At 47.5% G+C, this 14,377-nt stretch overlaps 1 protein-coding gene across 1 annotated transcript; it reads left to right on the top strand.

Annotated features, from left to right (window-relative positions):
• Positions 1-2,145: 2,145 nt before the first annotated feature.
• Positions 2,146-3,573, top strand: LOC119443952 (uncharacterized). The gene has a single exon (XM_037708518.2). The coding sequence runs from the start codon at positions 2,182-2,184 to the stop codon at positions 3,571-3,573; it is 1,392 nt and encodes a 463-aa protein (XP_037564446.1). The 5' UTR covers positions 2,146-2,181.
• The last annotated feature ends 10,804 nt before the right edge of the window (positions 3,574-14,377 follow it).

The raw sequence follows: 14,377 nt of genomic DNA, 5'->3' as shown, positions 1-14,377 counted from the left end.
TGACGGAATGACTTGAATGGAAACACGAAGGCGCTATGACGCCCACCACATGACGACAATGAGATGACGATTCTGAAATTATGACGATGAAATAACGAGGACAGCGTGACAACTAGATACTGATGAAAATGGGATGACAACCGAGTGTCTGACAGCGATGGCCTGACGACGACCAAGGCTCTATGACGTCACCAAGGCTCTATGAGGACTATGGCGTGACGACTACGCGTCATGACCTGAATCAGATGACGAAGCTGGAACGACGCAATGACGTCGATGGCATGACAACAGCTCACGGCTGTAAACAAAAATTGGAGGACCCTTAAGCTTCGCCTTTAAGAGTGGAACGCGATAGCATTCAAAGATCCCTGACTGCCTCTCACGCTTCCCGGAAACTGCAGCTTAAGTAAACGTAAATGTTTACCTGCAAACGCTGGCGGCGAACGCTATGCACGAAGGCCAGCTTTCTGGTTCTTTATTTTTTACTACCGCCGCTGCCGAGGAGGCGCGGAGGGGAGCGCTATCTGGATGGTGTTTGTTGCAAGGAACCGAGCAGGGCACGCCGCCTCCACCAAGAAAGACCTCGAACGGCAGCAAGAAAAGGGGTTTGTGTTTGAGTTTCCACGTAACAGAATTATGTTTTCTCCTCTATTCAAATTACCATCCGACGCTGCCATGTCTGTGTGTGTCGTACTTAAGGAATTTTCTGAAGCATTTTACTTTGAGAAATTCAATTAGTTCAGTAACGCCTATGCACCACGCGGAGGGCCTGCGTGGTTCAGTATGATATTTCTCTAACGGACAACGCCGCAGATAGATAGATAGATAGATAGATAGATAGATAGATAGATAGATAGATAGATATAGATAGATAGATAGATAGATAGATAGATAGATAGATAGATAGATAGATAGATAGATAGATAGATAGATAGATAGATAGATAGATAGATAGATAGATAGATAGATAGATAGATAGATAGATAGATAGATAGATAGATAGATAGATAGATAGATAGATAGATATGCTGAAAGTGCCCAAAGTAGTATAGGCAACGAATGCTCATCTCTATAAAATTCAGTTCAGACTGATCAAATATAATTTCAAAAGTCTATTTTCGTTATTTGGCGATAGGTTTCAAGCTAATAAGTGATTTTCAACCTGAGCACCAGTGTGACGCCACGCACATCAAAGTATATTTATTTCTTTTACATTTGGGCTGTTGTGGCTGAGTAAATGCTCTTCAATGGTGCTAAGTTCTCTAATTGGTTATATTAAGGTACAATATAGTATATATTTGCTGAAAAAATGTAAACTAGGCCAGATATCTGTACCTCAAAAGCAAGGACACGTAATGGAGGATCAGGTCAAGAAAGTTGGCAACCAAGTATACTGGGTAATTGAAAGGATTAAATAGACAACGATGACCCATGGAAAAATATGGTTGATCCCTCTTTCATAGGAATCGGAAGAACACGAAAGTGAAACAGGTCTTCACAAAAAAAAAAAAAACACCGCATATCCACGGGGTAAATGATGATGAGTGGGCGAAGCTCCGGAGGGAATCATCGGTAAACCGTGAATCTTCCGTGTAATTCGCCCAGTCTCGCCGCACTAAATCGAACGATTGACTTCCACCAATGACACGCGCCATATGTGACGTCATTCCTATTTTATAACAGCGCCCTTCATTATAATTGCACCATCTCCCGCTTAAGGGGACGCTAGCACAAACGCGTTAGAAACGTGCAGTACTCTCTAGTAAGGGGGAGAGGCCACAGCGTCTTACGCAGCCGTTTACACATGCCGGAACGTGCACCGCGTTTGCCGACGCCATCACATGACTGCTGAGAGAGTATAACCCCCGTATTCATAAACGCTCCTCGACTTGAACTTGACTTGCCACCGCCTTGGGCAGCGCGTTCGAAACGCGTTGAAGGCGGTGGCAAGTCAAGTTCAAGTCGAGGAGCGTTTATGAATACGGGGGTAAGGCGGAGAGGCCACAGCGTCTTACACCAGCTTCTTACACGGGCCGTAACGCGCTAGCACAAACGCGTTAGAAACGCGCAGTCTTTCGTTAATGTTGGGTATTTATTGTCATCGTGGTGCGTGTGTCCATGTGCGCTTCGTGGCGTAGTGCATTCCTTCGTCAGCTCTCGCGCGCGTCGGACGCTGGGATCATGTGCTCTCTCCGAGCGGTGTCAGCGGCCACAGGCCGCGGTTCTACTGTTTCTGCTCAAGACTACAAGGTTATTCTGCCCCAACTGCCAACTGGAAATATGTCATTGAACACAGTTTTTCTGCATTTTGATGTGTCTGCCAGGCCATATCGAATCAACGACTTCGAGGAAGAATGTGAGCGACTACAAGTAGTCAAGGATGTGGTGTCGATAGGTGCCTACCAGATGAATCATGTCTGGGCATTGACGACACACTCAATGGCCGCGAAGCAAGTGCTCGTAGAAGCAAAGGAACTGCGCATCAAAGGTAAAAGATGCCTTGTCATCGATCCCAACGACAGTCAGGTGAGAGTCAAGCTTCATTGGCTTCCTTACCATATCAGCGATGATGCCATACGAAAAGCGCTGGAACCGTTCGGAAAAGTTGAGGAAGTGAGCAGGGAGACGTGGCTGACCGGGAAATTCAAGGGAGCCCAAACCTCATCAAGGTCGGTGATTTTGAAACTGAAGCACGGATTTACTGTCGAAATGCTCCCGCATCAGATTCGTATACAGGGCAGCAATACTCTTGTAATTGTGCCTGGAAGACCACCGCTGTGTCTAAGATGCAAGAGATCGGGCCATATAAGAAAGGACTGTCGTATTCCGCGTTGTTCTGAATGCCGCAAGTTTGGCCATGAAGCCGACGACTGCAGAAAAACATACGCGACTATGACACGGGAAGATGGCGATAATGACGTTACAGAGGCGCTCATGGACGAAGAGGAAGCTGTAGAAACATTGCAGCCTCGTAACATTAACCTTTCCTCGTGGGTGCCTGGACCTGAAACACCAGCCACGAAAAAAGGAACTGAGAACGTCGATTCTCCAGTGAAGGATGGGGCAGCAGTTTCGCCTGCTGTGTCTCTAATAACAGATAAAACTTCGGGGGAGCCGGAACCAAAGTGCAGCGCAGTGTTTGAAGCTCCGTGCCCTTCAGTGCCAGTGGTTTTGGCCACGGCGGCTGAAGTGATCCACCCAGAAGCAGAACCAGAACGCCCGGAGACGCCAGTGGTGTCTGAAGACGCGGTCCCTCCGATGGATACAGACTTTTTGGACCTGGGAGCAGAACGCCCCAAGACGCCAGCAGCGTCTGAAGCCACGGACCTTCCGATGGACGCGGGGACGCCGGAGGCGTACCTATCCATGGAGTCAGAGCCAGAGGACGCAAGCACTATGGCTGAGAGGATGCCTGTGCTTTGTTCGGACGAAGATCAAGGCACGTCAGGGAGGACCGCAGAGATGAGCAGCACGGTGCCAAAAGCAAGATCTAACGCGGCGATGAAGAGGAACCGTGTTAACGCGGCTCCTCGGAAACCGTCCGTGGAGAAACGTCACAAGCGTACCTTGTGACCTGTGAATATCACGCCTCAAAGGTATGTTGATCGGCCGGAGCAACGATAGTTTTTTTTTCGATATGGCTTACTTAAAGCTAGCAACCTTTAACTGCGTGAGCTTGGTCGCACGCAGGAGGAAGCAATGGTTTCTAAATCTACTCTTACAAGAAAACATTGACATTGCATTTATTCAGGAGACTAAACTTTCATCTAGTGTGCATTTGGAAGAGATGAACCATTTCGTTCGCAACCATTACTCGTTTCATTTTTCACCTGCCTGTGGATACAGTGGAGGGACGGCCATTTTGGTAAAGAAACGATCTGAGGTACTAGTATACCCCGAATGGGACAAGGACCGAAACGGCCGTATATGCAGTGTGGATTTGGTGTACCGGAATGAACTATACAAGCTGATTTCGATTCATGCTCCGAATGACGCATCGCTGCGAAAAGAATTCTTTTCAGGCCTGAGGCAGTATCTTGATTCACCGTGCCGTACCATATTTGCCGGAGACTTCAACTGTGTTTTACGTGCTTCCGATTGTTCGAAAAAGCGACTTCCGGATACTAGCCTACCAGAGCTCCGAAAGCTTTTGCGCGACTATGACTTGCAGGATGTAACCGAACTTGCGCCAGGAAATAATGACGGTTTTACACATTGGCAAGGCGACTGTCACTCAAGGCTTGATCGGCTTTACGTGTCTAGCGATCTCTCAGCGTACAACGTGCGTTATAAGGTGAAGCCAGTAGCATTCTCAGATCACGCATTTGTCACAGCCATATTCGAAGAAAAGGAAAGAACAACAAGGAGGCGCAAGGAGTGGCAGTTGTGGAAGCTGAATGAGAGTTTGCTGGATGACAAAGAGATATGCGACAGCATTAGGAATCTAATCAAGGAAAAAACGAATGGAGGACACGTAGATGCCATATTGTGGGAAGACTTAAAAGAAGAATGTAAGATGTTTCTACTTACAAAAGGTCAGGAAAAAGCAGCTCTCAAGAAGAGCGAAAAGCTGAGCTTGATGCGAACTCTGGAAAATCTAATTGAAGCCGAAAACTCTCACCCGGGTACCTTTACAGAAGATATCAAAGAGTGCAAAGGACAGCTGCTATCAATCCTGGAGAAGGAGTACAAAGGTGCTATGATCCGGTCTAGGATGGAATCGCAGCTAAGAGATGAGGAACCGCTAAAAATTTTCAAGACGAAAGAAAGACAGCGGGGCAGGAAAAATAGAATAGAAGCACTACAAAGCGGCGACAGCATTCTCACATCACAAAACGACATCGAGGCGGCTTTTACTGAAACATACAAGGACCTCTTCGAATATGGAAGCAACACATGTGACCGTGAACTATTGCAAAAATATGCCTCAACGTTAAATTGCATAAATGACGAGACAAAACAGCTAACGGATGAGTGCATATCAGAAAGTGAAATAGAATGGGCCATTCGTAAATTAAAACCAAGGAAATCGCCGGGAGTTGATGGTCTCAGCACTGATTTTTACAAGAAGTTTTCATCGGAATTAGTGCCAATACTACGCGAAGTGTACGATGATATTGCGAAACGAGGATTGCTGCCGCCATCTATGCGACGAGGTCTTACTGTCTTACTGCCGAAGAAGCAAAGGCAAGTGCCAACAGTGAGCGATTTCCGCCCCATTAGTCTTCTAACGACCGATTACAAAATTCTAGCTAAAATTATAGCTAGACGGCTTGACTTTGCCCTCGGAAATGTCATCGGGAACCATCAATCATACGGCATCAAAGGACGTCGCATCAGTGATAATCTGCATCTCATGCGAATAATGTGCGAAGCCACTTCCGTGGATGGATCCAGGGTAGCGGTTTTGCAAGTTGATCTGAGCAAGGCTTTTGACAGAGTAGCACATGACTTTCTCTTCACCTTGCTTAAGGCCTGCAACATTGGGGACCGCCTTCTTAAATACATAAGTGTCTGCTATCGACAAGTATCGACGCGACTAGTTATCAACGGGCAAACAACACCAACAATACAGCTCAACAGGTCCGTTAGGCAAGGATGTCCTATGTCACCAGTTCTTTTCGCTCTGTACTTGGAACCCCTGTGCCGAACAATTCTGAACGACGGTGACATAACAGGCTTCAGTTTTGCAGATACCTCTCTGAAAGTACTCGCCTATGCCGACGACCTTACGCTTATGTGTGCCTCTAGGGAAGAAGTCCCCCAAGGAATGCGGCATGTGATGGACTTCTGTAAAGTGTCTGGTGCTAAAGTGAATTGCGAAAAGTGCGCGGGTGCACGGTTAGGTGTATGGGATTCAAAACCAACCACCTTTCTGGACGTGAAGTGGACGTCTGCAATCAATAGCTACCTCGGTGTGTGCTTTGATACTGCCAACCTACAGAACGGACAGAATACGATTCGAAGTGACACTCTCGCGGCAAAAGTGCAACAGTGGCATGGAAGAACTGTCCCATTTTTGAACAGAGCCCTTGTGTGCAATACTGTGTTCTTTCCAGCTGTGTGGTACTCAGCGCAGGTGATGCCCTGTTTGTCGGCACACGTAAATCGTGTGCATAGATTTTGCGCAACATTTATATGGGAGTCACGTTTTGAGCGCATGAGGCGCAGTAATTTATTTTTAAGTAAGGCGAAAGGAGGCCTAGGGCTTGTAAACGTAGATGTAAAACTAAAAGTTCACAGGTACCTTTTTTTCAAAAACCAAGCTAATCATATTATACGTCATTCTTTCAAACAACTAGGCGGTGGGTTCTTGGGTGAGTGGATTGATGATGCCCAAGGAGTCCCACGTGTGCACACCCTAAAATTCTACAGGGAGGTGGAGCAGGCAGCTCGATTCTTTCAGCAGCGTTTTTCTCAAGAGTACCTAAAGAATGTAAAACGAAAGTGCCTATACTGGAACAGTATAGATATGCTATTCCCACCACCACTATATCGGTCTCGATATGGAAGCCAGCTGGAGTCTGACGTTTTTAAGCGTCTTCCAAAATATCCTGTAAAAACAGCGATTAAGGATTTTTTTGTTAAGTTACATGTCGAAGTTTTACCCGTCAAAACATGGTTAAGTAATAAGGGTTTTTTTGTGCCGTGGACAACGGACTGCGCGCTCTGCCCATATCCAGAATCGTTGCAACACGTCTTTTTGTTTTGTACAAATGCAGCACACTTTTGGCACAACATACGAATTGTGTTTAATGTACAGATATACCCAAATTGGGAAGACGTAAAGTTTTTGAGAGTTGAACACCATAAAAATGACAGCTGTGTGGAAACCCTGATATTACTAGGTTTGTATGCAATTTGGAGATCACGAACTGACTACATGCTAGCTCTAGAAAACGCAAAACCGGCGTGGACCCACTTTTGTGATGCTTTTACATACACAAGTTCGCTGCTTGACGGCGAAGATGAGTTTAGCAAGACATGGCAGGTGTGGCAGAAGCGCCTGCAGCAAAGACTGGTCTTTAGGTAGATGTGTGATTCCCTCTCTCTGTGTTTATGAAACCTGTGAAAAAAACGCTTCAGTGCTACCTCCTTCCCATGTTGGATTAAGAATAAAGTGAAAAAGGCTGTAAAAAAAAAAAAGCTTTCGTGGCGTAGTGGTTAGCGCCGCGCGTTCGGAAGCGAGGGGTCCCTGGTTCGATTCCGCGCTACGGACACAAGCTTTCGGAATTTTTTTTCATAAAAGTAGACGTGGCTACCTACTACTACTACATACTACAGAGGATCGAGGGACAGACCCACACCCTAAGGAGCTTCGCCCCTAAAGCTGTTCCATGTTTGCTTTGTGAACTCACGGCCCGCTGCAGCGAAAGACGCACGATTTGCGCGTCGGCAACCCTGTTGCAGGTTTGTTTGGCGCGTTTGGTCCTGTCGGCGAGCGGTGTCCTGCAGTCGAGTTACTTCGGCAAAGGTACGAGCATTTTGGTACGACTCCGTAGTGTCTTGGGCAGCCAGCTGAGTTGCGACGCGCTCAGCTTCAGGAATGCGAGTGGCAAAGCGCGCAGCGTGCGCCGCAGACGAGCGAAGGCGTTCTGCTTCACGCTGGCGTGTGTCTCGCCGGACCAAAGCGAGACTCGCCCGTCGACGTCGTTGCCTTTCTGCGCCGCTTGGCGCAGCAGATTTCTTAGTTGGTGCCATCGCAAGCGAAGCAGTAGGCAGCATGTGCGCACTGCCGAGGCATGCTGAAGGTGCACTCCGTAGATGACGAGGCGTTACAGGCTAATCCGATGCGAAAGACAAACCATGTGCGATAACTGCGTGGTCACCTCAGCAGAAGGCCTCCACTGCCTACAGCAGGTTAAACCGCGTTGGAGCCTCCGCAGCGCTGAGACTACCGAAGCACTCACTGTCGGTGCTCGTTCTTGTCATGATGTAGTACTTTGATTCACCGCTCATGGATGGCTGCGCCATCCCTGTCAAGATAGAGTTACTGTCGAGTTACTGTATATGCTCCCTAGCATACACAGTAACTCTATGTCAAGAGAGAGCATATTTCACGCGTTCGCGCCGACGTCACATCCGTTATAGGAAGTTGATGGTGGTCCCCGGCTTAAAACACTTACGTGTCAAAAGAAATCAGAGAAACAGAGACGGCAAATCTGGCGCAAAGGATGGAAATAAAGAATACCATGGAGGATTCACCAATACGGCAAGAAAGAAATCGGGAGAAAAAATATGTACGATCACAGAAAGGGCAGTGCCTTGCTATTTGAGGCCTGAGCTAGCTGCCTGAGGACAAAAACATACCGGAGCAAATATTCGCAAGCGGATGAGACATCAGTGTGCTGCAGCAGAAGTGCGGAAACGGCTCAGCCCATCGTAATGGAATGCCAAGCGATTCACCCAGTAACACTCGTACAGAACGTCCACCTTCAAAAAGCGCGGGGATTCAAAACGAATGGTGGGATTAAGTGGTCGACTAGTCGATATATGCAAGAGACGTTTGCAGCGCTAGTGAGAGGAAAGCCGAGAACAGATTGATAAAAGCGCAGTTGTTACAGGCATTGTATAGCTACGATATAGAGATAGATTTACTGAAGAAAATATCAAGGAGAAATAGGCAATTTGCTAGACTGCGATCAAGCAGCCTAGGTGACTATTTGTCCCAAACAATAGTATACATAAAATATAACGCAGACACCTGATTTCAATCATTCCCCCATTACCGGGCCTTCTTACCTGATCTTTAAAAGCGCAAATGCACGGGCGACTGCGCACTTTCGACACAACTCGGCCTCAGCAGACGCGATGGTACGCCACGTATAGAGGTCGCCGCAACACAAGCTCGCAGCCAGATGCTCGCACAATGCCTTCTACGCGCACTCAAGACATCCGTGGGTATAAAGCGCGTTTTAGACGTTCAGAAGACGTAATTTCCCAGGTACAAGTTACTGGTTTCTGAGCTATCGGCGTTATCCTTTACGCGTTCTGCCGGCGCAAAACTGCCTTGTTATCGCTCCTGGCGATCTCTCATCGCGCTTTCGACCAACGTGAGTACCGAAAGAAGTTAAATGTCGTGGGGGGGCATAAAATCGTCACAGACATGTCCCAGTAAGATTCAGTCCGTGCGAAACTGGACCACAACGGCCGAGCTGTTTTTCGCTCACTGCGTCACAACCCCCTCTGTAGCCAGCGTGCCCAAAACGTACTCCTAAAAGTAACGAAATAAGTTACAATACTGTTGTGGGTCAGAAAGCGTCACAAACATGCCCCATTAAGATTCAGTTTGGGGATGGGAGGGAGGGGAGGCGACGTTTAGCTGCGGCATCAAATGCCTATCTTGCGAACGGACGCAAGGGGATCTGGCGACTCAATCTCGCACGCGAAAAGAAGAAAGCGGGAAGGCCGCGCGGGAGGGAGGGGGTGCGGCTTCTACTCTGCCAGCAACGGCGTACTTGTACATTGCGCGGCTCCGGGCTGTCGCACACACCATATATTGAAAGCGATCTCCGCGCGGCTCTTACCTTTGTATGCGCTGTGCTTTCGCCGCTCAGTTTCCGTTGACGCGAATAGACCGTACGAACATTCGCTCGCTGCTGCTGGCGTGCTTGCTCGCTGCGAGCATTTTGAAAGTGGTTGTCTGCGGTCATCGAGGGTGATCTATTCATGTTTGCGTGTGCGCGCTGACACCAGGCTTGTTAATTGAGTTAGTAAGCGAATGTGTCCAAGGTTATGCAGCCGATAAAACTACATATCCTTACTCCGTATAGCTCTCTACTAATTAGCTATTGCAAATTGATACTTATCCTTTCGGGCGAAACTGCGGCTTTTTATCATTGTATAAAGATGTATGTTCGAAAGTAAACAAAGACTCAAATAGCTAATTATTTTAATTACTGCGTGCAACGGGCAACGCGGACGAATTTTCAGCAAAAATCTGCGGCGCCATAGTGGAGTCACTATGGCGCTATCGTGCGGGTTGGTAGGACCTTTAGTCTCCGTTGTTAAATGTCGCTAGTAGTAGGACTCCATGGTAAACGTTTTGGATCACGCACCTGTGAACGCAAAAGAAAGGAAAATTAATTAGCGATGAAAAACGCTGCAGGAAAGCAACAGTACAAGCATTGCTGCCGTGTATGGTCCATCATGTTTGTCGCAATTAAAACCCCTTGCACACAGCTGTTTTAGTTGACTGATCAAAACCATCCACTTGAGCTTTGCGCAAAGAGAAAGAAATTCAATAAGAGCGGACACACGGCGAAAACAGGCAACAGGAAATACGTCACGCCTATTGTTAACGCCATCCGTCCACTGAGGCGAGCATCAGGAAAAAAGAATGTCAAATGAAGTTAATAGACAATGTTTTTATGTTTTTGTATTCTTTCCCGCTAAAACTAAAACGTTTTCGGGTATAAAAGAAATTACACTTTGCGAGCTCTTTTCTGGCGTTACCTAGTGACAAGTCGATTACAGGCCATGTGCCTGCGTCATGGGCCAGACACGCCGCCAAGCTGAGCGAGGCCGACTGCCCATGTGAGCGTCTGCCTGTTTGGCAGTATTTCGTCTGTTTTTTTTTTTTATTATTATTTAATGTAGCTCTGGTTTCATTGGCTCACGTACTTTGAGTTCATGGTGCATTGCGACACAGCACGCCTGCGCTATTGGACCACGGCAAGGTCAGACATTTTGTGTTACACACTGCATTACAGTCTGAGATGCATTTTGTGACGCAGTTTGCGAAAGACAGCTCGGCCCCTGTGGCGCAGATAATTTGGCGTGTACTGAATCTTACTGGGTGATGTTTGCATAGGCGCCGACTACGGGGGGACTCCGGGGCTCGAGCCCCCTCTTGAATTTTCAGAGGGGGGCTCTGCCCCCCCCCCCCCCCCGGCGATGCCGAAGCGCCCCCCCCCCCCCCCCCCCACTCCTGAAATGTCAGTACCGGAGTCCTGTTACCCAAACCGTCTATGGTTTATTTTGAGTTGCCTCTAAATTTTCCCTTATAATGTCATCGTGACTACAAGCTAACTGCATCATCGGTGATGCGGACGTGCACGGCTTTTATGCATACTTTCGCTTTATTTCTGAAAATCCTGGCAATAGGCAAACAAGCGCATTAAAAGCATCAACGGCGGCTCCATCATTCGTATTTTTTCACTTCAACATCTTATTTTAATTTCCAGTGTGAACACCATGCACAGACACATTCTATTTCAATGTGTACACAGGACAAAATTTATCACATTTTGAAAGAGACAGAGGTAGTCAACTAACAATTATTTCTTATGATATGGATAGCCTATGTCTAGAGAATCAATATGTTGCTGTATGTTCAACTCGCTACAGATTGCTTCGCACACTTTTTTGACACTGAAAAAGACCTGCAGACTTCAGTAACCCCTTCGGCAAAGTCTTTTATCAACGGTGTGTGAAATACACGTTAATGATATGTGTCTCAGCATTGCTTCTCTTTCCAGTAGGTAATGCTAGCGACTCATGAAAAAAAAACTTATAATAATTTACAAGATATATTGAGGATAGAAAGATCGCAACGTGCATGCAGAGGCCATAAATATATATAATAAACTTAATAACCAAAGTGAGGCCAAGCTGGATTCACTCGAAATCAGAATCAATAGCAGTCATAAGCAGCAGAGCTTCTACTACTACAGAAAAAAAAGGAGGCTGTAGTTTTGCCAGAAAGGCGAAGCAGTATTAATGATAGCGAAGCATAAGACAATTACACGAAAAAGATTTTTGCCGTATAAATCCGTGTAAGAGCCGCACCCCCAACTTGAAAGCAAATATTTTTTTTTAATCCAACCGAGAAGCAATCACGTTCAGCGCGATTCCGATCGCGCTCCACTACGAATTTTCCCGCGCAGCGTACTTTCGCGCGTCGCAACTATACAAAAAAAAGTTCGGTTATAGCTTAAGAAGACAGGAGAGGCGCCCCGCCCTGACCACTGAAGCGCAGCAGCCGATTTCCACCGCGACCAAAGACAGTCCAGCTGACGCGACTAGGCTCAGCTTGAAGCGCGGGCTGCCAAGTCCTCTGTCGGCGGGGTCACCGGCCACCCGGCTCATGGTCAGTCTAGAGTGCACGCCCATTGGTGGATGCTCGTGTGCATCCGCCTTTGAGGGGCAAATGCCGCTGCCTTCTAAAGTTGTACACGACTATAGATAGGGAGAGGAGGCGATCGCGGAGGTTTACGGCGGATTTCATACTCGTAGTTGGAAAAATTAGATAAAATGGCCCGGTCCCTTGTAAGGCTCGTCAAAATTGCGGCAAAAAGTGCGGCCCTCACACGAGTCTGTACATTGGTTTTATCGCCTATATGAATTGTAGTAACATTTACTCACTGATTAAAATAACAAACATCGTGCAATGCACGGACCATGTAAACCTGTAAATACCCCGCTGGATGATCACGAGCAGTCGCTATCACAACGCTGGCATTATGATGAACGCAGGCTGCAGGGGCGAACGGTTCGTACAGCCATGCGAGTCGCTGCGACATCGAAAATTAGATTCATCATCTGCATATTTTTATGTCCACTACAGGACGGCTTCTGCCAGCGATCTCCAATTACCCCTGTCTCTTAACTTAGGCTATGCGATCTGCAGCACTTAGGGCGCTGAAAAACAGCCTAAGAAGGAAGACAGCGTGCATGAAGTTAGCAGCCATCCCTGCTCGCCCTGGATCATTGCACCCCCCAATGATTACCAACAATTGGATACGGCACGCGGGCCGCGTAAGCGTCAACCGCACACAGTAATTTGCAGCTGAGGCAGGGCTAGATGAGAAGACGCGTGCTCTCCTCCCCATGCATGCATTTGATCACGTGACCTCCTACTAACCCGAATATTGAGCGCGTTGGAAGATAATGTCCATCAAGCCGCCATCCGTTTCGGCTCAGTGTTACGGGCGTTTTCTCGCACCCACAGTGTATGGGTCGCTCACTTATATGACTTTTGGACTTTATAGGGAATACTACGGCGACGACGACAGTGAAAATTTTCCTGGGGTGTCGACACAGTTGCTGTCGCAATAAAAGAAGAAATAGAAAACAGGCGTCGAGTTCGCTTCTACCGCGGCTGCGGACGTTGCAATGTGCACCGGCTACAAACACAGCATGAGCACCAACGACAAAACCAATAGTGGGCACCTCGCTTATCGGTACTTCGCCAGAACCCGTCTGACGCTGAAAAGGAAGTGTATTTTCCGCCGTATAAGCACCAGCGGAAACATAACAGTAGGCGCGTGGGGAGACAGCGCACGCGAAGGAACCACCCATCTCGGATGGCCCATGCTTGAACTCGGCGCAGATTAACTCCAAAATGAAGCGCGTGACCCACATATGTATGGCAGAGGCAGGAAAAGTAGAAGTTGAGGACCCGTGTGTTCTAGCCGCTAGGCGAAAGAAGACTCCACACCGCTATCAAGAACGTTCCTTAGCTCACGTGTGACATCAGGGAGTGACATGTACCGCCGGAGGTTCTATGAAGTACTTGGCACAATGCTGTCTTCGTTGAACAACAGGTATGCTACCACCTGATATGGGGTAGCATAAGTCCCACATTGAGCAGCTTGCCATAGGGAAAGAAGACGAAGCATATATAACATAGATCTACGGTGACGACCTTGAACCAGGACGCCTGATTTTGCACAGAGATATGCTGACTGACATTTTAAGCCAGCAAAGGTCGGCATCATTGCACACATTTGGGGACGTCGTGCACATGTTTACGGGGGGCAAGGGCGAACACCTGCGAAACCTTTTGCCGGAAATGGGCCAAGCTAAAAAATTGCGTTGGCCGTACCGGTCTCGTCGACCCCATCCGAGAGGTCCTTTTCTTGCTATCGGCGACTGAAAATGTACTTGCGGTCGACGACTGGACAAGCCCGTTTGAACCATCTGGCAATTTTTTCACGCCCACAAAGAACTCTCCTGCCAAATCAATTTGATTAAGATTGCCGACGACTTCATTTCCAGATCAAGTACCCGAACGAACGACTTTTTCAATGATGGTGAAATCATCGCATCAGACAACGAACTGATGTCTTTAAAAGGAGAGAGAAAGGCGCCAACTTACACGTCAAAGCAAACCACCTGGCTTAGAAAACAACGCGAACAGTTATACAAAGGAACGAAAATAGGGTCCATAACAGCGCAAGCAGAGTGAGGGCATTTGGGTAAGAAAAGACGCGTGGTTGCGCTATTTGTAAAACCCCATAGTCTATCTGTGCATTTTCCTTATTAATTTTTATTCGTCGTACGCTGCATTTGCCTAACAATAACACAATCCACGTTGTTCCTATCTTTGCTATCGAGTCCTTTCGCGCTTTTAACTTATTGCTGTCTTATTTAT

Source organism: Dermacentor silvarum, chromosome 3, assembly GCF_013339745.2.
Source record: "Dermacentor silvarum isolate Dsil-2018 chromosome 3, BIME_Dsil_1.4, whole genome shotgun sequence".
Classification (NCBI taxonomy): domain Eukaryota; kingdom Metazoa; phylum Arthropoda; class Arachnida; order Ixodida; family Ixodidae; genus Dermacentor; species Dermacentor silvarum.
Note: the sequence above shows the minus strand (reverse complement) of the source record. Positions and strands in the feature narration are given on the sequence as shown.